General features: G+C 40.8%; 1 protein-coding gene across 3 annotated transcripts in view; it reads left to right on the plus strand.

Moving 5' to 3' along the window:
* Positions 1 to 8,742: 8,742 nt before the first annotated feature.
* Positions 8,743 to 19,497, plus strand: part of KHDRBS3 (KH RNA binding domain containing, signal transduction associated 3) — a 98,339-nt gene continuing 87,584 nt past the window's right edge. For all 3 annotated transcript variants that reach the window (XR_011337215.1, XM_069854700.1, XM_069854701.1), the window contains exon 1: positions 8,743 to 9,105. Coding sequence is in view for 2 of the 3 variants with exons in the window: in XM_069854700.1 (XP_069710801.1) it covers positions 9,018 to 9,105 (88 nt within the window). In the remaining variant the exon portion in view is untranslated. The remainder of the gene's footprint in view (positions 9,106 to 19,497) is intronic.

Consider the following 19,497-nt stretch of genomic DNA (forward strand, 5'->3'; position numbering starts at 1 on the left):
AATGAAAGAAATTGACCATGGGTACACTAGAAAATATGTATTGCAGAAAATAGTGGTATAGTGGTATATAGAAGATACTAATGCAGCAGGTTTCTTTCAGGCTTGGAGTAGACAATATTCTTTACCCTGAATAGTCACTTGTTCCACTAGGTAAATAGGAAAAAGGCAGGAGTATTTTCAAAGCTCAGGTATCCAGTAAACTCCTACAAGCAGACAGGAAAACAGATCATCATTTTGAATTGAGATCTGTTTCTTTTTAAAGAAAACATTACCATACAAAGGTAAATGTTGTAGGAAAAATCAAGGTCTTATTAAGACAACTGATAAATTATGGCTGGTGAGGCCTGGGAGGTCAGGGAAGTCAGTCTGTGAAAGTCAGGCTTTTAATGGGGTTGAATACAAGAGAAAAAATTAGCAACAAACAATTTCACACTGGAAAAAGCTGTCCTAAGAACAAACCAGAACATTCATTAGCACACAGCACAATGTGCTGAAAGAGGTGCAACCGGGACAAGACGGGCATAACAAAGATAAGCGTGGACTGGATTCGGCATCACCCACGTTCAGAGCAATAAAAGAGGTGTGTGGGAGGGCCAGAACCATCAAGGTCTGTAATACATGTTGATTGTCCACACTTAGGTAGACAGTCACAAATTGCACAAAGCAAACCACTTGTATAAGCATAATACACCGGAAAACAGGGAAGTAAAGAGCACAAAATTTGGCAAAAGCACCTAGCAGAGAAAAATAGCAAACATATGATATTCCTCTATAGCTACACTACAGGATCAAGAAAGAAGCGTTTATATACAAATATGACACATGAGAAAAAGAATATACAAAAAAGAAGTCTTTTCATCATAATATTGATATATTTTGCATCATTACAACTACACAAAGCAAGTTCTGGAATCCTCAATATAAGGAGGATATAGAGTTGTTGGATCAGGCAACGAAGATAATCAGAGGACTGGAGCACCTCCCATATGAACAGGCTGACAGAGTTGGGATTGTTCAGCCTGGAGAAGAGAAGGTTCTGGGGAGACCTTATAATGGCCTTCCAGTACCTGAAGGGGACCTACAAGAAAGGAGGGAGGGACTTTTCACAAGGGCATGCACTGATAGGATGAGGGGGAATGGCTATAAACTGGAAGAAGGAATATTTAGATTAGACATTAGGAAGAAATTCTTCATGGTGAGGGTGGTGAGACACTGGCACAGGTTGCCAGGGAAGCTGTGGAGGCCCCATCCCTGAAGGTGTTCAAGGTAAGGCTGGATGGGCCTTTGAGCAATCTGATCCAGTGGAAGGTATCCCAGACCACGCAGGGAGGTTGGAAGTAGATGATCTTTAAAGTCCCTTCCAACTCAAACCAGTCTATGATTCAATGATATTGTATATAAAGGAAAATGTTCAAATCTAGATTTTTATTAAATTCATGTACAAAGCTAATATGAGACAGAGAGCTGTAAAATCATTGCACCTTATTCACAACAAAATCGGAAAACACTCTTTTAATCTTACAAAACACTCTGGAACAGAGAAAATAAAGTTTATCACGATGCCTACATGCACATTATATGGTCAAGGTATATGTACATGCAGTTCCAGGACTATGCACTGTTAGAACTGCCACTTGCAATAATACCTAAAGGAAAGAAAAAATGCCCTTTGGATCATGGCATACATTGTATAATGAAAAAGGTGGTGAACTTACTCTAATGTATTGCCTCAATTACCACTGTAGAAACTGGAGAGTCTGTTCTGCTATAATGCATTAGCTTTTAAGACCCAAAAAGAACAGTAATGTGGAATGCTAACATTTACCTGCTACAGATGATGTAATCTTTTTGCTCTTCAAGTCTCAGACATTCTACATACTATGTGTTCTACCTGGATACCAGGAGTCTATGCCAGGTAGAGTGTAGCAATCCACTTTTCAGCTCTCTTGAAGATGGTAATTCAAGGAAATGCCTTTTATCATGACTGCTGCCCATGAGAATTTTAAGGAAGGTACAATGATACACTAGAAGGACTGCTTGGATTTAGCCATTAACAATACTATACTGAAATAAGAACAACAACAGACTATGGCAAAATCTTAATGACATAGGCAAAAAATACAAGAAGATGTAATCTAAAATTCAATTACATTTGATGGAAAACTGGTGTTAAACATTTTAGTTATATCTAAGAATAGAGCCATACTTAATTCTCCAGAGTTAGTGCTTAAAGCAAGTAAAAATATTTTCTTCTTACAAGAGCTGAAGTACATAATGAAGATGATGACTAAGACTGGCAGAAATCTAGAGTGACTGGGGAGGGAAGGATGAAAATGGTATTGGGATCACAGTCTGAATAATTTCACAGATGATGTTTTCCATAACATGAAAGATTTAGTCATTTACATGTTCTACTGTAGTATCTTAGCTCATTCAAGGAAAAACACTGTAGGCTGATACATGACAAGAAGTTGGAGTAGCCCTCTTTAATGTAAAATCATGATTATCACAATAGTAGTTACTTGTGGATACAATAAACATTTCTCTTTTCATCACATATGGGTACATAGAAACAGTAGAAACTAACCATAATTAGTTCAGATTCAACAAAAAAATCTTTGTAAACCTTTGGCTATTTCAGTGCCGACTTTATAATACAACATAAAAAATACAAAATATTCAACTTGAATTAGGCATATAATCCTCAAATTAAACTTTTTTGCATATCTTTTGTACAATACAGCATCTGCTCCAACCTCCCTGCTCAAGCAGGGCCACCTTAAGCCCAGGACCATGTTTGGATGTCTTCTGAACATCTCCAAGGAGGAAGATTCCACAACCTCCCTGGGCAACCTGTAGCATCATTCAGTCAGCCTCACAGTAAAAGTGCTTCCTGATGTTCAGAGGAAATCTCCTGCATTTCAGTTTGTCCTCATCACCTCTTGTCCCGTCACTGGCCACCACTGAAAAAGAGCTAGCTCTGTTTTCCTAGCATTCTCCCATCAGGTATTTATATACATTAATGAGATCCTCCCTGAGCCTTTACTTCTCCAGGCTGAATAGTCCCAGCTCTCTCAGCCTTTCCTCACAGAGATGCACTGGACCCTTCATTATCTTCATGGCCCTTTGTTGAACTGTATCCACTATGTCCATATTGGTCTTGTACATGGGAGCCCAGAACTGCATACAGCTCTCTGGGTGTGACCTCATCAGTATGGAGTAGAGGATAAGGATGACTTTCATCAACCTGTGGCCAATGTTCATCCTAATGCAGCCCAGGATGCCATTGGACCTCTTTGCAGCAAGGGCACATTGCTGGTTCATGCTCAAGGTGGTGTCCACCAAGACTACCAGGTCCTTTTCTTCCAAGCTGCTCTTCAGCTGGGTAGCCCCTAGCATGTGCTGCTACCTGGGGTTATTCTTACTCCCCCTTACTGAACTTCATGAGGTTCCTGTCAGCCCATTTCTGATATTTAATACCTAAAGCAAGGTATAAAACAAATGAGAGACTTGGATAACAGATGCAGGTGACACTATGGCATGTTATAGAGACTACAAATATGGTGGCAATGACCTCCTATATTTGAAAGCCATTTTCGCCTAACACCAAACACTTTATTCCTGCAAATTTTGTTTCTCTTAGAAATAGAGGTAAAGAAACAGTGAATAAATATGAAAACAATATCACAAATCTGTTAAAATAAATGAGCTTAACATAGATGATAATAAAGTAAGTTTCATTAGGGACAAAACCGCCTAACCTTTGAACTATGGGGCAAAAGACATAAAAGAGAGTGCCATGAATTTTTAGAAAAAAGTATCAGAACACCTGAAAACAGTTCATAGACTCATAGAATAGTTTATGTTGGAAGAAACCTTAAATATCATCTAGTTCCAACCCCCTGCCATGGACAGGGACACCTCCCACTAGATCATCCAACCAGGCCCCATCCAACCTGGCCTTAAACACCACCAGGGATGGGGCAGCCACGACTTCCCTGGACAACCTGTTCCAGTGTCTCACCACTTTCATGGTGAAGAAATTCTTCCTTATGTCTAGTCTACAACTGCCTCCCTCTAGTTTATACCTATTGTCTCTAGTCGCATCACTACAAGCCTTTGTAAACAGTCCCTCCCCAGACTTCTTGTTAGCTCTGTTTAGGTACTGAAAGGTTGCTGTCAGATCTCCTCAGAGCCTTCTCTTCTCCAGGCTGAACAACTCCAACTCTCCAAAGTTCTAGCCCTCTGATCATCTTTGGAGCCCTCCTCTGGACCCATTCCAACAGCTCCATATCCCTCTTACATTGAGGTTTCCAGAACTGGACACAGGACTCCAGGTGGGGTCTCATAAGAGAGGAATAGAGGGGCAGAATCACCTTCCTTGATCTGCTGGCCACGCTTCTTTTGAAGCCCAGGATACAATTGGCCTTCTGGGCTGCAAGTGCACATTGCCAGCTCATGCTGAGCTTCTCATTAACCAGCACCCCCAACCCTTCTCCACAGGGCAGCTCTCAATCACATCATCCCCCATACTGTATTGAAATAGGGAATTGCCCCGACTCAGGTGTAGGACCTTGCACTTGGCCTTGTTGAACCTCATGAGGTTCTCACAGCCCCACTTCTCAAACCTGTCCAGGTCCCTCTGGATGACATCCTGCCCTTCCACTGTGGCAACTGCACCACTCAGCTTGGTGTCATCTGCAAACTTGCTGAGGGTTCACTCAATCTTGCTGTCAGTATCATTGATGAAGACATTAAACAGCACTGGTCCCCATACAGATCCCTGACGGACATCACTTGTCACAGACCTCCATCTGGACTTCAAGCCACTGTCCACTACTCTCTGAATACAACCATTATAGAAAGCCACTAAGTTGGTCATACAGTATTTGCCCCAGGTGAAGCCATGCTGGCTGCCAAAAATCACCTTCATGTCCTCCATGTGCTTTAGCATGTCTTCTAGAAGGATCTGTTCCACGATCTTCCCAGGCACAGAGGTGAGGCTGACAGGTTGGTAGTTCCCAGGGTCATCTTTTTTTACCCTTTATAAAAATGAGCGTAACGTTACCTTTCTTCCAGTCACCAGGGATTTCTGATTGCCATGAATTTTCAAATATCACAGCAACCACACTGGCATGTGGTTCATGATGGACAACTTGATATGGCAGTATATTCGTATCGATTTTTTCATACTTTAGCCCACACGCAAGTATAAAAAAAAAGAAAAAAGAAAAAAGAAAAAAGAAATGGCCCCAGGAATATTTGAGAAAGGAGTGCAGTGGTAATTTCTATGTGCCTAATAGAAATTGGCAAGTGATATACTGGAATACTAAGGAAGCCAGCACCTACTTAGCAACATGCTAATCAGAACTGTGGTGACTCACATCAAGGACATATTCACTAGACGTGGTATTTGTGACAAACTATTTCCCAAAATAGACTTTGCTTCTATAGGCCTTCAGCTGTGTGCATTTTAATGAGCTAAACTCTCAAAGAAGTAATGATTCTGTAACATTCTGTTGTGGTCTGAGATCTAAAACAGGAATGCAGAGGTAAATCAGAGGTGAGAACTACAGTACAGTCATGTAGAATCTACCATGGTCAGTGGCAGCTGGATAAGATCATTGAATAAATAATATAACACTATTCACAGAATAAAAATATGATTCGACAGTACTTTAAGCAAAATTACAAATATTTTGAAGCACTTCCAATACTAGGAACAAAGACTTATACATGAAGATACTGCTTGTTATCCTGACCCACCAAATACAGGAAATGTAACTGCAATAAGTTGCGTAGAACCGACACACAAGTGAGAGGATGCAGCTCAAATTACAGTCTATTCTCCCTTAGTCCTGACATCTCACTGGCTGCATCAAAAAGTACAAGAAGCAAGAAAGTGAGTCTCAACACTGAGAGCAAGGGGACTAGTATATGCTAATACTTCTGTTATGTATGAATATTAATTTTGGCATCTACAATTTTTGCTTACAAATAAGCAAGAACATCATGGCATGGGGGGTTGGAACTAGATCATCTTTCAGGCTCCTTCCAACCTAAACCATTCTATGATTCTATGATTATCAGGTCAGACAACTGGTGCTTTAGAAGAAGCAAGGGATGTCAGCCTGGCACCGGTTCCTGGGTGACGTACACATACCAAAGTAACTTCCCGAGCCTACTGCGCATCTATAGACGGCAGACTGGACATGTGTAAAAACTCTATTCAGTTTACTGCAGGAGAGCAGGGATAAACAATTTAACCAGTGAGTTTTAAAAGCCTGGACTCATGACTTTTAAACATTCGTGAATACTAAAGATAATACATACTGGACAGTTACTTGATCAAGTTTCATTTCAAGCTTTGTATGGAGTTCAGTAGCATAATGCAATCAGTCCTCAAGAAGTTGGTGTCTCCTGCCTTTCCTGGGCAATAAGAACTATGCTCAACAGACTTTTCTCAGCTAACCGTATCTGAGGTTGCTTTCTATCACCTGAGGCTCATAATTTCCCACCTTTTCTGTCCTCCACTTGTTTTATTACAACCTAGTTAATTTCATCGAACAAAACAATATATTGCACTTGTTCTTGTGCAATTTTCAGTTTGAACAACAGGGGAAAGTATGGATAATTTTATAATTCTTGTGTTGTTACAGACCTGGTGAGAAACAAGTCTTCAGACATCCAGTAAGTCTTTCTCTATTGCAAGCCAGAGAGAATCGGTATAATTTGGGAAGAAATATTGTTATTTCTTGAAAAACCAAATGTTTATTTAATCAGTTACCAGGGACAGTATGACTCCAAGAAAGGTACATTGTTTTTTACACCATTTGTAATAATATAGCTACCTTTCTGTTTAAAGTCTTGTACATCTAGAAAGACTTTAAATACATTTTTTTACTTTACTGGCAAAGATAGAGATTATTTTGCTCCAGGTCATTTAATAAAGATTATACTCCTACATATTGTTCTGTGTCAAAGTAGTATGTGTCTGCTTGTTTCACAACAGATGGCTGCATTTCAGTAGTTTTATACAGAAGATGTATATAGAAGGTTGAAACAAAACATTCATTGTAATCCAGCTTCTTCCAGTTGCTTGCATGTTTTAGTTGTACCCATCAAGCTTGACGTCATGCTGGATAATGTTCAAAATATACATTTATAAACTTGTTTCTGTTAGTTCAGGGTCAAGATTTATGAGGAACAGTATTGGAGAGAATGTAAATCAAGTATATTTCATATTACACCATATCAGACATTGTTCTATGTGATATTCCAGTCTGTAAAATACAATAAGAAATAAAATACCTTGACATATGGTCCTTCTGTCTTAAGGGTGAAAGAGCACATGTAGTTCTGAGAACAGAGCCTTAACCTCTGCTTCCAACCTTTGAGTGATTGATTTCTCATGCCATCCATTTTTTTCAGAGCTTTTTTCCTCCCCATCTTGCAAGAATCTGACAGATACATCGCAACCCCCTCTTGTTTTTTTTTTTAAAAATAAAAATACAAGTAAATGTGTGATTATTTGATTCAGAGATAAGTATATTTTTACCGGGTTTTTAATTGTACTTTAGCACCTAAAAGTTCCTCATTTGCTTTTCCAGTAAATGTCGGTTTAAAACCAACAGAAAGCAAGAGAGGAAAATGTTACTTCAGCAAGATGATTTTGGCTTCAGTGATTTAGTAATTTACCTACATTTTGCCCTTGTGCGCTGTTACAGAGGAGAATAGTGGGTCTCGCCTCCTTTGGGCTTTTGTCACGAAAGATTCATTGATGAAGCACCTAAAGCCTAATGAGGAAGCTATGTACAGCCTCAAAGCTAAAGATCAAAGTGAATAATGATCTAATATAACAAGCGTATCCACTGAAAAGCTTAGAAAACATGCCTGAGTAAGGGCTCTTAAACTTTGCTCCTCTTTCCTGTAAAAGAGACTCCTACTGAATCACAAGACCACTTAAAATTGGCGTAATTCAGCAGGAATAAGATTTCCTGGCTAATTTTATGAACTGCTTTGTATTACTCGATGCCCAAGATGCTGGATAAACGAAGAGCACTGGTGTTTGGGGGAGAAAAATAAGTTAAAACCGCGTGTTGACTCTTCCTTTAAAAGCAAACCCTGCCTTTATTCTTTCCCAGCACCCCCGAGATGAGAAAGGGAGGGCAGGACGCTGCCTCCGAGCCCCAGCACAGCCCCGGGCGGCTCCAGGAGCGAACCCGAGCGGCTCCCCCTCCTTCGCTGAGGCTGGGGGTGGCTCCTGGAAGGCAACAGAATCAGCTTTCCCTTTCGGAGCGGGCCCCTGCCGGCCATTAACGGCAGACCCCATCCCGCAATTCTCTCCTGCCCCTCTCCCTCAGCCCCACGGCGACCCGGCGCAAGCCCCGCCCCCTTCGGGAGTATCCACCAATCAGAATCCGCGGCAGCGCCTGATTGACAGGCAGCCTCGCCCAATAGAAGGCTGTCGCCTGAGGGGGCGGGGCGGCCCAGCCATCACCGCCCATTGGGAGGAGCCGGGCGGGGTTAGGCCGGCAAGGGGCGTGCTCATGTGCTCGTGGGCGTAGCCAAGAGACTGGGGAGTGGCCTATGAGCGCTGGGGGCGTGGCCAGTGCTTGGGGGCGTGGCCTCAGTGGGGGTATTTAAGCCCGGCACGGAGGCGCTTTCCCGTTCAGTCGGCGCTGTGCCGTAGGGGCTCCGCGTTTGCGGTGCGAGCTGCCGCCTCGCGTGCTCTGTTTATTACTACGCGTGTGTGTGCGGGCTGCGGGCACGTCCCGCCTGGGTCAGCGGCTCCGAAGGCGCCGCTCTTCTTCCTTTCCCAGCCCCGTGAGCCTCCGCAGAGGGATTTCTGCGCGCCCCTTGTCCGTTGTGGGGGGTCCCTTGCGGCGCTTCCCTCTGGATGCGTCCCCGCAGCCCCGGGCGGGAGGCGGCCAGGGGGAAGCGCTGCCTCCGAGGATTTACCGCTGCCCTTCCCCGCGGGGGGACCCGGCGCCCCGGCTGCGCTGCCGCTCGCTGCCATGGACGAGAAGTACCTGCCCGAGCTGATGGCGGAGAAGGACTCGCTGGACCCGTCCTTCACCCACGCCCTGCGGCTGGTCAACCAAGGTGAGGGGACACGGCGGAGCGCGGGGGGACGAGCCGCGGTTGGTAGCGGCGGCCGCCGAGGATGCTCGGTTTGCTGCTGGGTTCGCACCGCTCAGGGGTGTTTACCGGCTCCCAAATGCCTGTTTTCCCTTGGCGAGGGGAGCGGGGACCGCCCAGGGCTGCCCCTCCACCCGGGGGAGATCCCTGCGTTGTCCCCGGGCAGGCGCATCCTCTCCCCCAGAGAGCTCTCCCGGTCCTGCTCCTGCTGGGCTCCTTTCCCAGTGCCTCCCGGTCTGTAGATGCGCTTTACAACAGCGATCGCTGGCCGCTGGAGTTGCAAATTATTCCAAGTTGCATTGTTGTGTGGAGCAGCTCGGGTTTTCTGCGCTCTGCTTGGGCTTCAAGTAGATTACAACAAGTAGATCAAACGCCCTGCTTTTCCCTGCTAACGTGTTTCTGAACAGTAATTCACTCGTTGTTTATAGCTGTGTGAGCCTTTTTAAAAAGGAACGTATAGTTGATGTCTTCTCCTAGGAACTTTTGTCTCTGTAACTAAAATATTAAGGAACTGACAAAACGTTTTGGTGCATCTTTTAAAAAACCCAAAAGTATGTTTTCTTTTGCAGTTATGTAACTCAGGATAATAAATGATGCCTACCCCTTCTGCATCTGGTTTCTCAGAGATTCTTTAAGGTGCTAGCCCTTTGTTTCAATGGTTCTGTACCGAATAGAAGCACCAGTCCATGCGACTTACAATATGATTTAATGCAAATTTGGAAATATTGTGTAATTGGCAATTGGCTTTTGAGTACAAGTCTGGAGAGACAAACACTTGATAACAATGCTTGAGATGGACAAGTGGAGTAAGTTACAAACTTATCTTCTAATATAACTTAATGGCAGCTGGAATGGTTTTGTGATTACAAAGCTGTGCTAGTGTACTTCAGTGCCTGTGAGAGGAGTAGCTCTAAATCAATGTTGCTTCTTTTAATGCACTGTTGTAGTTTTTGGTGGTAATGGACTGTGAGTGCCCATCTCTAAATCAAAAGGAGAATCAACTGTCTGAAATACTCTAGAGTTAGGGGTAGCTGTCACAATTTCAGCTGTGGCATGCATATGCCATGCGATTTGTAGCTTCGTGTTCTTGAATGGTTGGTAGCTTGTATGTTTCTCCTAACTTTGGAAATATATTACTGTTGATAGTGGAAGAAGAATTATGTTAGTAAGTAGAAAATAATACTAAACCTGTTAAAAATTAGCTTGATTGCTGAGAATTTAAGGCTGCAAATTAGTGAAGTTCCTCTCAGTTAAGGAAGAATCTTTTTACATGTGTAAAGTACTTTAGGTAGCTGTAGAAATACTGTTTTGCAGACAGCATTTATGGACACAACTGTGTGGCTGTTGTGGCTTCTTGTGAGTATGATAGTTTTGAGATATTCATTGTAAGGAGAGATTAGAGGACAAACTTTTGCCTGGTTTTATCATGTAATACTTGGTATCTGCGTGCATACTTTAAGCACCAAAGCCAGGTATTGTCAGTGACAAAATGAGTGTAGATGGATGTGGATCCCATGTCTTTACTGTAGTATGTCTAAATTTTTTGCTTACTTTGAAAGTGAAGTCTTATGTTAAATCTGAAGCACTTCACGTGTTAGAGCTAGACAAAAAGAGTACGACTACTGATGGATTAACTAGTTTAAAATGCATTTTTGTTTAGTATCTGTGTAAAATAGATATTTTAGGCAACTGTAGAGTCACCAAAGAACCAAATAGGGTTAAGTGACTATGTGTACAATAGGTAAATATAAGAGGAGTTCCTTTACAAACCCATCTTGTCATGATGCTAGCTTTATCATTGCCTGTTTTTTTTCTTACTTTTAACTGCAGAGAATCAGTACATGTAGGCAAACAACAGTGGAAATACATATCCAATAGTTCTGACTTGTATGTTGTATGTCAGGCCCACTGAGATCTTTCAATGATATGGTAGATCAGTGAGCAGGCAAATTAAATGGCTTGTGTAGTGTTTTAAACTGGGTTTGTTTAGCTTTTCAATTTAGAATGAAATGTCTCTGGCTTCTTCCAGGTGCGTATTAGCAAAGGTTTTAAGTGCTTAAAATAGCCAGCTTAAATTAGTAATATCCTGTTTATATTTTAACAGTATTGCATTTACTATTTGAATTTACTTAAATTGAAATACTGTAGATCAAGCCATCTTCCTTTAGAAAGCCACGACTGATTTGTAAGATCTATATGGTTGAACTAGTAAATCCTTCCAAGAAGCTGAAAGGATTGAAGTGTATGCTACATAGGCAGGAGAGTCAAATCACTAACAAATTTTAAACCTAGTTGAAAACTGGTTTCTAGGGAAGAGTCCTGTGTCTAGACTTAGAAAATCTGTTAATGATAGTTCTCAAATGGAAATGGATACATTTGCATATTATGCTTATAATTACAAATCATAATTTAGGTGTGCACAAATTACATAATTTTAAGTTATGCAGGGGAAAAAAGTGGAGCTTGACATGCTTTTAGAGTTCCAGGGTGGCCTTTCAGTTGAAAAACAACAATGAGGAGATAACTAGGATGCTGCAAGAATACTTTTCCTGGGCAGATTACTAATATGTATTTCAGAATTAAGAGATGGCAGCATCTCATCTTGCCCTTAAGACAAAAATCTTGCTTCAAGTACTTTGAAAGCATTAAAATCAAGGATCAGTATCATTCGTTGCTCCTACATATTACATATAAGTGCTGATCTTTCTTGTTGAAAACTCTATACAAGTATTTGACTTTTCTCTTTGGGACACAAATTGCTTAAATTTTGCTTTAAATACTCATTGAAACATTCCTTTGCTTCTTAAAGTAGGAATCTCTTGCAGGAGACTAGACTAATCCTTTGCTCTAATTAAGATGATCTACATGTGCACTTGAACATTAAGCCTTCCTAAAAGGGATATTTTTACCTGTAAACCTTTTAACATGTTACAGCTTGAAGTAGCCTTTTTTTGCATATGTAGTAAGATGGCCATGCTAATAGGATTGATTTGCAGCTGGTACTGGACAATGGGAATTAGAACATTATGTCCAATTATTATCTTAAGTTCTGAAATTTAAGAATGTTGACAAAGATGAAGTTTTGTGAAGAAGTGGAACTTTAGGACATGTGTATTTGTCCCATTGACAACTCTCAAGTGCTTATCTTCATGCAGAAACTGGAAAATGTTTTTTGATGAGTTATGTTCTGAACTCAGGTGGGTTCCTTGTTTGCCATTGGAAGGCACTGAGTAGTTTTACTTTTTAAGCTCTTTGACACCTTTATCCTGAGGCTGACTTTGTATTGGGGGTTATATGCAAGTGTAGGGTGGATTGTCATAACTTCAGGAGTGATGCTGCAAAAATAGTGGAAGATTTGTAAGGGAAGTGTTACTTTCACTTCATTGTTGTCTTTCAGGTCTATGCATTGTCTTGATTTATGATTGTTTTGTGAATGTTGGGGGAAGTATGTGAAACTGCAGATTGAAGGAGCTAACTGTAAATAAAACATCTTGATACTAGAACTGTTTTGTAACATGAGACATTAACATGGATGCCTGGCACTTGTTTGATTTGGGTGATGTTGAATGTGTAGGTGGAGAGGACTCTCTAATCAAGATTAGGGCAGCTGAAACCCTTGAGTCCCAGTGCCACTGCTGAAAGAACTTTTACTTCTCTGTAGGCTGTACTTGTGGAATTCTTCCTTGCAAGCCCATTTTAGCTACTTTGGGATATGAGGTAATATCTTAAATTGGCAAGGCTTCCTTTAAATTGTCAACAGAATGATGTGCAGGAATAAAGTCTTCCTATCAGTAGGTGGCTGTATGTGCTAGCTGTACAGCGAATGCCTTGACTGAGCTGCATGGCTACTAGGGATCAGTAGAGGCTTGCTGGTTCTTGTGACAGATTTTGAGTAGGAGTTTAGTAATCAAACGGACCAGTAAATCTCTCCCTAAATATCAGGGGAGGTGAAGTGTGAGGAAAAGTGCACTGACTTTCTGCATTGTGGAGAATATTAACAATCTGATGTTTTTTTAGCCAGTTAAGGGGATAGCTTTGTAAAAGTGTTTGAAGTAGGAACTTATAAGTTATGGTTTTATGGGTGTTACTGATTGTGAATAAATCTGTATTGCTACGCAAGGGCTTCAGGATGCTTAAGTGAGGTTTTACTTTACATTTTCACAAATAGAATTCTAGTTTTTCACTGTTCTAGAAGATGTACTTGGTTGTGTAGTGAAGTGACATATCTTAAACAATCAATTTGCTGCTAAATCATCCCCTTTCCTCTGAGGATGGACGTTTTATGGCACAGAACAGATGTGTAGTGCTGCTCATTCTCAGTCCCTGATGGTGTTACATGTACTCTGCTGTGTAACTTCACTCTCCTTTATTTCTCATTGTTGTCTTAATCATGTGAGCAATGCTTGTTTGAGGTGTCCTACTCTTGCAGGCTGGCAAAACACTTTATGAAGGTCATAGGTGTTTCATAAAGCAAATACAGCTTAAGAAAGCTGCTGGGGTTTTAAGATTACTCAGAACATCCTATTTTTGTGATGGTTGGCTTTTCCGTTTTACTGCAGTGAAAGTGTATTGGGAAAGTCACAGGACTTACTAACAATTAGATTCTAGTCTTGGTCTCTTTAAAAGGCTGGGGAAGTGATTTATCAGGTATTCCAGTCATGTTAAGAGGGCTGCTGTGAAATGCAGCTGAAGATTGTCATAGACACTTCACCCTGGGCTGCTCTCCTCTGAAGCATGACTCCAGCCTGCAGCCACTCACCGATGATCACGTTCTGTCTAAAGCTGACTTCTAATTCACTTGCACACTTACTTTGGCAGTCAATGAGAGAGATCGAATTTAAAGGTTTCAAATTTAAACTGACATGGTTTGTCACTTCCAATCCTTTTCGACACCAGCCATGCAAATTAAAACTGTAACCTTCTGAGTACTTATTTACTGGAGAAATCAGAAAGAAGGTCACAGCAGTGAATGGCTGCTCTTTGGGCTGTGGCTTGTTTGATTTACATAGATTTTAAATATGTGCAAGTAATATGACCTTTCTGCCCTCTGAACTTCCCCCCATCTGACTTCAACTTCAGGTATAATTAAGAAATGGGAGAATTTAGGATGTGCTTTGAATTGAAAGAATTTGGTATCCAGGTTCAGAGTTGAGCAGCCTCTGTACAGTATTTGGTGTAGTACAGCATGGATTTTTTAATTGGTATTTAGCAGTTCCAGTAAAAGCATGTTTAAAGGGATTAACTGGTAACTGACACACCTAATATTTTACAGTGAATTAACTGAGTGTTCTTAGCTGAACTGTGCAGGAATTCTGCAGGCTCTGTTTACATTATTCATACTGTTTTTTCAAATAGAAAATGATAAAGGATAGGGTTCTTATTCTGGACGAGGTGGAGTATCTTGATGAAGTTGGGTTATGTGCAAAGATTGGTACCAGAGACCTGGGAAGGCAGGTGTCACTTGTGTGGTGGGAGCTGCCTGACAGCAGTGGGAATAGTTTTGAGAGTGACTTTAGAGTCATATATTGCTAGCTGAGTGCAACTTCCAAGTACAACAGTAGCTAGAAAATTAATACCTTTATCGCCTCATGCACAGGCTATAAGGGCATACGGACTAGGTAATTTAATTTTCTCTTGACGTTCTAGGTATAGCAGTCCGTGTGTCTTAGTCTGAGAAGACTGTAGAAGAAACACAATACTCTGCCAGCTTGAAGGTCTGTGGGTACCTTTCAGTGGTCTGATTTGTGAAAGTGGTAATCAACCAGTAGTTTGAGCACCTTCATATGGTCATGGGGTAAATAGCAGTGCTAAGTGGCCCTTTAAACTGGTGGTAGATCATCTTGCTGAAAAGTTTAAGTGAAGAAGTGAAGCACAGGCTTTAGCAATGGATGATTACTCTTAAGAACTGGTAGATTTTGAGTCCTTTGACATCTCCAGTTCAAAGTGAGTTAGGTGCATTGCTGGACGTGCTCTCTGCTAAACTGTTAGGCTCTTTACTGAACTCCCACTAACTTGGGACATACAGTGGATGTAGGCTGGCTGTTTATGACAAGGAGCAAATTAGAGTAGCAAATGGAGAGGTGGAATGAACAAACATTAAGCTGACAGCTGTTATTTTCGAGTGTTTCAACAGCTGAGCAGTGCACATTCTATTCTGTTTACCCTGTCTTAAACTATTCCTTTGTGAGAACTCAACTTTGTCGTATTTATCACTTATTGTTCTTTTGTGTTGTCATTTTTCATAATTTTACCTTATTGTCAAGGTGAAATTAATAAGCAACTAAAAAGTTAAATGGATTTTCTTCCTGTTCTGTTTCCAGTTGCTGTTTGGCTGTCTTCCATTTCTTATTTTGATGTGTTTATCAGTCTTTTGGCTTCAGCTGGCAGCTCAACAGGAACAAAGTTGCAAGGCAGCAAACAAATGTCAGTTTAATTCTTGTAGTTGGTAAATCTCACATTTTTGGCCTACATAGGTATTCTTTTGTAGGTCTGCATTTTCTAGGAAGAATTTCTTGACAAATATTGGAAGCCTAAAAGATTAGAAGTCTTTTCAGTAAACCTATTGTTCTTGCACTTAATCCAAAAGAAAATTTGTTACAACAACTGCTGCTGTGCTGATCTTGGTATAATGTAGTGAAAATCTGAAGTTGCAAATCCTCTGAGGATTTACTGATTTTCTTCAACTTTATTAATCCATTTGGGTTGCACAAAAGGAATAGTCAGTAGGGGAAGATACCTTTTTGTGGACAAGACAAAGAATCTAGGCAGAAGTCAAAATTGCTGCTGTTGCTCTGACACTGAATACTTGCTGCATTTACTGAATGCTTGGAGAGCAACTGTAGTCTCTCACTGCCTATGGTTATCCTGTTAACAGTACTATGGAAAGCAGATCTGTTTGAAAGCAGAAAGTTGGAGATGCCAGTTCTTCCTGCTGCTTTGGAATAATAGTAAATTTTTAAAGACGTAGAAGTGGAAGGACTGTTGTTAATGCAGTCATTCTTCCTTTCATGTCTCAAAGTCTTGGTTACTTGCCCCTTTTTAGTCTGTCCTAATTAACTAGAGGTGGCAGTGAAGCACCAGTACTGATGTGTCTCTGATCAGCAGCCCAGTTTGATTCCTGAGATCCTTAACCCTCTCAGGATTGGATCTTTGTCTTTCTCCTGCTACCAAGCAGAGATGATATGCCCTGTTGTATACAGACTTGAGCGATACGATTCTATGGGGTAAACCAGTGAATTGAAGAAATTGCCGTTTTCTCTTCTGCCTGCCTCCAAATTAATATTAAATGATGAATTTCACTTTTGAAAAGTGAAAAAGCACTAAGTCCTTAATGTCTGTTTGGTTCTTTCATGTTTTTTGTTATGCTTAATTGTCATAGAATCTTAGAATGTTTTGGGTTGGAAGTGACCTTTGTGTCGTCTCGTACAACCTCCCTGGCAGAAGCAGTGACATCTTTAACTAGATCAGGTTGCTCAGGGTCCTGTCCAACCAGACCTTGGATATTTCTGGGAATGGGGCCTCCAGTACCTCCCTTGGCAAGCTCTTCCTGTTTCACCTGTGTTTTACCCTTTCCTGAGTTAAGGAAGCTAGATTTTTCTTGTCTGCACTTCCTTCATACACTTTGTGATGTTCTTGGCCCATTTGTACCAACATGAAAGTTCAGAAACCTAGAGTGGTTCACTTCACAAATTGTTTCATGACAACTTCCAGCATGCTTGGTTTTGGGATCAGATCCTCATTTCAAGGAAGGTTGTGTCACAGCTGAGTGTTGTGCCTGCCTTACAGAGGATTCCTGAAACTTGTGGTAGGTGGAGGACTTTGTGAAAGTGAAACAGTTCTAACTAATGATTTGAGTCAGTTTCTCCATTTGAATCCTGATCTGTATGGAAGAGCTAATCCACTTCACCCTGTGCTTCACAGCAGATAGGCTGAAGTAATAGCTTTAGTTCTAGTTCACACTTGCTGCTTTTCTGGAGATGTCCTGGTGATATCCCAGGCTGAAATATGGCGTCTTAGTACTCAACCTCAAGAATGGAGAGGACTGCTGTGCTCTGGTTCGTTTGGTATAACACAAATTGGTCTTAAGGATTCTTTTCACTTATCATATGCCCTTGACCTTTTCATTACACCATGCATCGATGGTCAGGAAAAACTATGGGGTTTTTATTGGCCTACTTTATAAAAGCATACAACAGAAGATTTGTTTCAAACTTATTGTGTGTTCTTCAGACACTTTCTCTGCAGATATCATAGAAGCCTGTTAATACCTCATGAATCAAATGTTGGATTGACATAAGCATTGTCATAAAATTGAGGGCCGTTTCCTCTTGTCCTGTCACTTGGACGAAGAGACAAACACCCACCTCAGCACAACCTTCTTTCAGGTAGTTGTAGACACTAATATCATCTCCCTTCAGCCTCCTTTTCTCTAGGCTAAACTGATGTGTGGAAGTTGAAATAGCTTTAGCCTGTGCTGTTCCCTTGTCTGCTTTAACTAGCAAGACTGCTGTCATTTAGTCCAATTTGATAAGTGTTAAAACTCCAGTCAAAAAATACTTTGCTGGACTTTAAAACTCTAAGCCCTTAAAATATCCCATTATCATCTGATCAAGTGTAGAGTGCAGGGGAACTACCACAATGTTATTTATAAATGATCTGTTCATAGATGCACTTACAGAATTTACAGATATCCAGAAATAATAGTTGTTGCCTGGAATGCTGAATAATAGTTCACATAGTTCAACATAAGGTTAATTAAAAAATGCTGGTATGTTTCATTAACACAAGTGGCAGGTAGGTGGCTGTGAGTTGAGCTCTATGAAGAACTCTAGACAAATTATCATTTTTAAATTAATGCCCCAATAGAAGACAACAGATGTGATTTGCTTTATAACCAGTAGATCATAGTTTCTTTAGACCTTAACGCTATGTTGAGCTTTGTGCTTACAGTGCTTTTTCTGCCTCTGAGTGACTTGTAGGTGCTCAAGACAGTGGTCCCTTATTTTTTTCAGTGTGCTCAAAGTGATGACCAAATCTTTCAATGGCTGCTTGTCTGGGGTAGAAGACTGTTATGCTTGTGTCAAGATGATGCTGAGCAGTCAACTGCGCTTGCCACTAAAGTACTCAACTTGCTGGATAACCTCCTGCTTGGTCTTTCTGCTGGGAAAACAGTGAAATGGATAAAAATTGAATCAGAAGTACTTTTCTTTCCCATTTGGATGAAGAAGGACATAAAAGTATAGGTTTCACATCTACAGTCCTTTCAGAATCATTTAGTGAAGTTGATATTATTGTATTGGAGTAATACCTGGCTAGAGCACAAACCTGTAGTTTGGAGTCAGTCAATTTGTCAGGGTGACTATTCACTATTCCTAAGTCTGCAAATGGTGCTAATCATGTAGGTGTGTCTTGTCAGCATTCAAACCAGGTATTTTTGAACATCTCATTAGGAAGGTTTTGGTGCTGTTATCAAAGCAGAGATATGAAGCTTTTCTGCAGAGTCATCTGAAGAGATGAGTGCAGAGAATACAGAGAGCAAGCTTGCTCCCTTTATTGAGATCTGGCACCTCTAAGCATTGCTATGCGTGCTTGTCAAGCTGTGTTGTAATAAAACAAATGTTAGAGCCTTATTTTCCCTTCGTTTTATTGATGACTAATTAGCTATTTGAGCTGCATCGTTTACAGTCTATCAGCTTTTGGTTATAGCCCCTCTTCACCTTGCAGTATTTCATCCTGAAGGTGGCTGTACTGACATGGGAGGAGTTTTTACATGTAACTAATTGAAATCTGAACAGAATAGTGAATGCAATTTCAAGCTAGGTCATGAAATGAAGAAATAAGAGCAGATGGCTCCTTCAGAAAGAGATTAAAGAGAGTAGATGCTCCTGGACAGTTCCATAGTTAGTCCCTTGCTTCTTGTCAAAAAGTACTGCCAATAGATGGTTATTATGCAAGGGTAGAATAAATGCTGTATGAATTTAGTGAAAAAAAATGCTTTCCCTCATTGCCAGCTCTTTCTGATTATTTTGTTATGCTCATATTTTTAAGATACAACAATAGTAAATTGGAATAGTAACCTGTTTTCTTAGTTGTGTATTGCTTCAGAAAGGGATAAGACAATAAAGCAATCCTGTGACTGTAGTTCTATTTATACTCAGTGAAGATTCACTCTAGCATTTCTGGTATTTTCTTGCTCTGTGAAACACTGAGTCCTTAAACACTCCTGTCAAATTTGGTGGAGGTATGTGTGCTTGTATTTCTCTTGATGGCTTGAGGAAGCGTTAAACTTTTCCCATAAGTGTTCTTTCCAGGTTTATCAGTGGATAGTTGATCTTCTTCGGTTAAACACTTTTTTCT

The sequence above is a fragment of the Phaenicophaeus curvirostris genome, chromosome 3 (assembly GCF_032191515.1).
Source record: "Phaenicophaeus curvirostris isolate KB17595 chromosome 3, BPBGC_Pcur_1.0, whole genome shotgun sequence".
Taxonomy (NCBI): domain Eukaryota; kingdom Metazoa; phylum Chordata; class Aves; order Cuculiformes; family Cuculidae; genus Phaenicophaeus; species Phaenicophaeus curvirostris.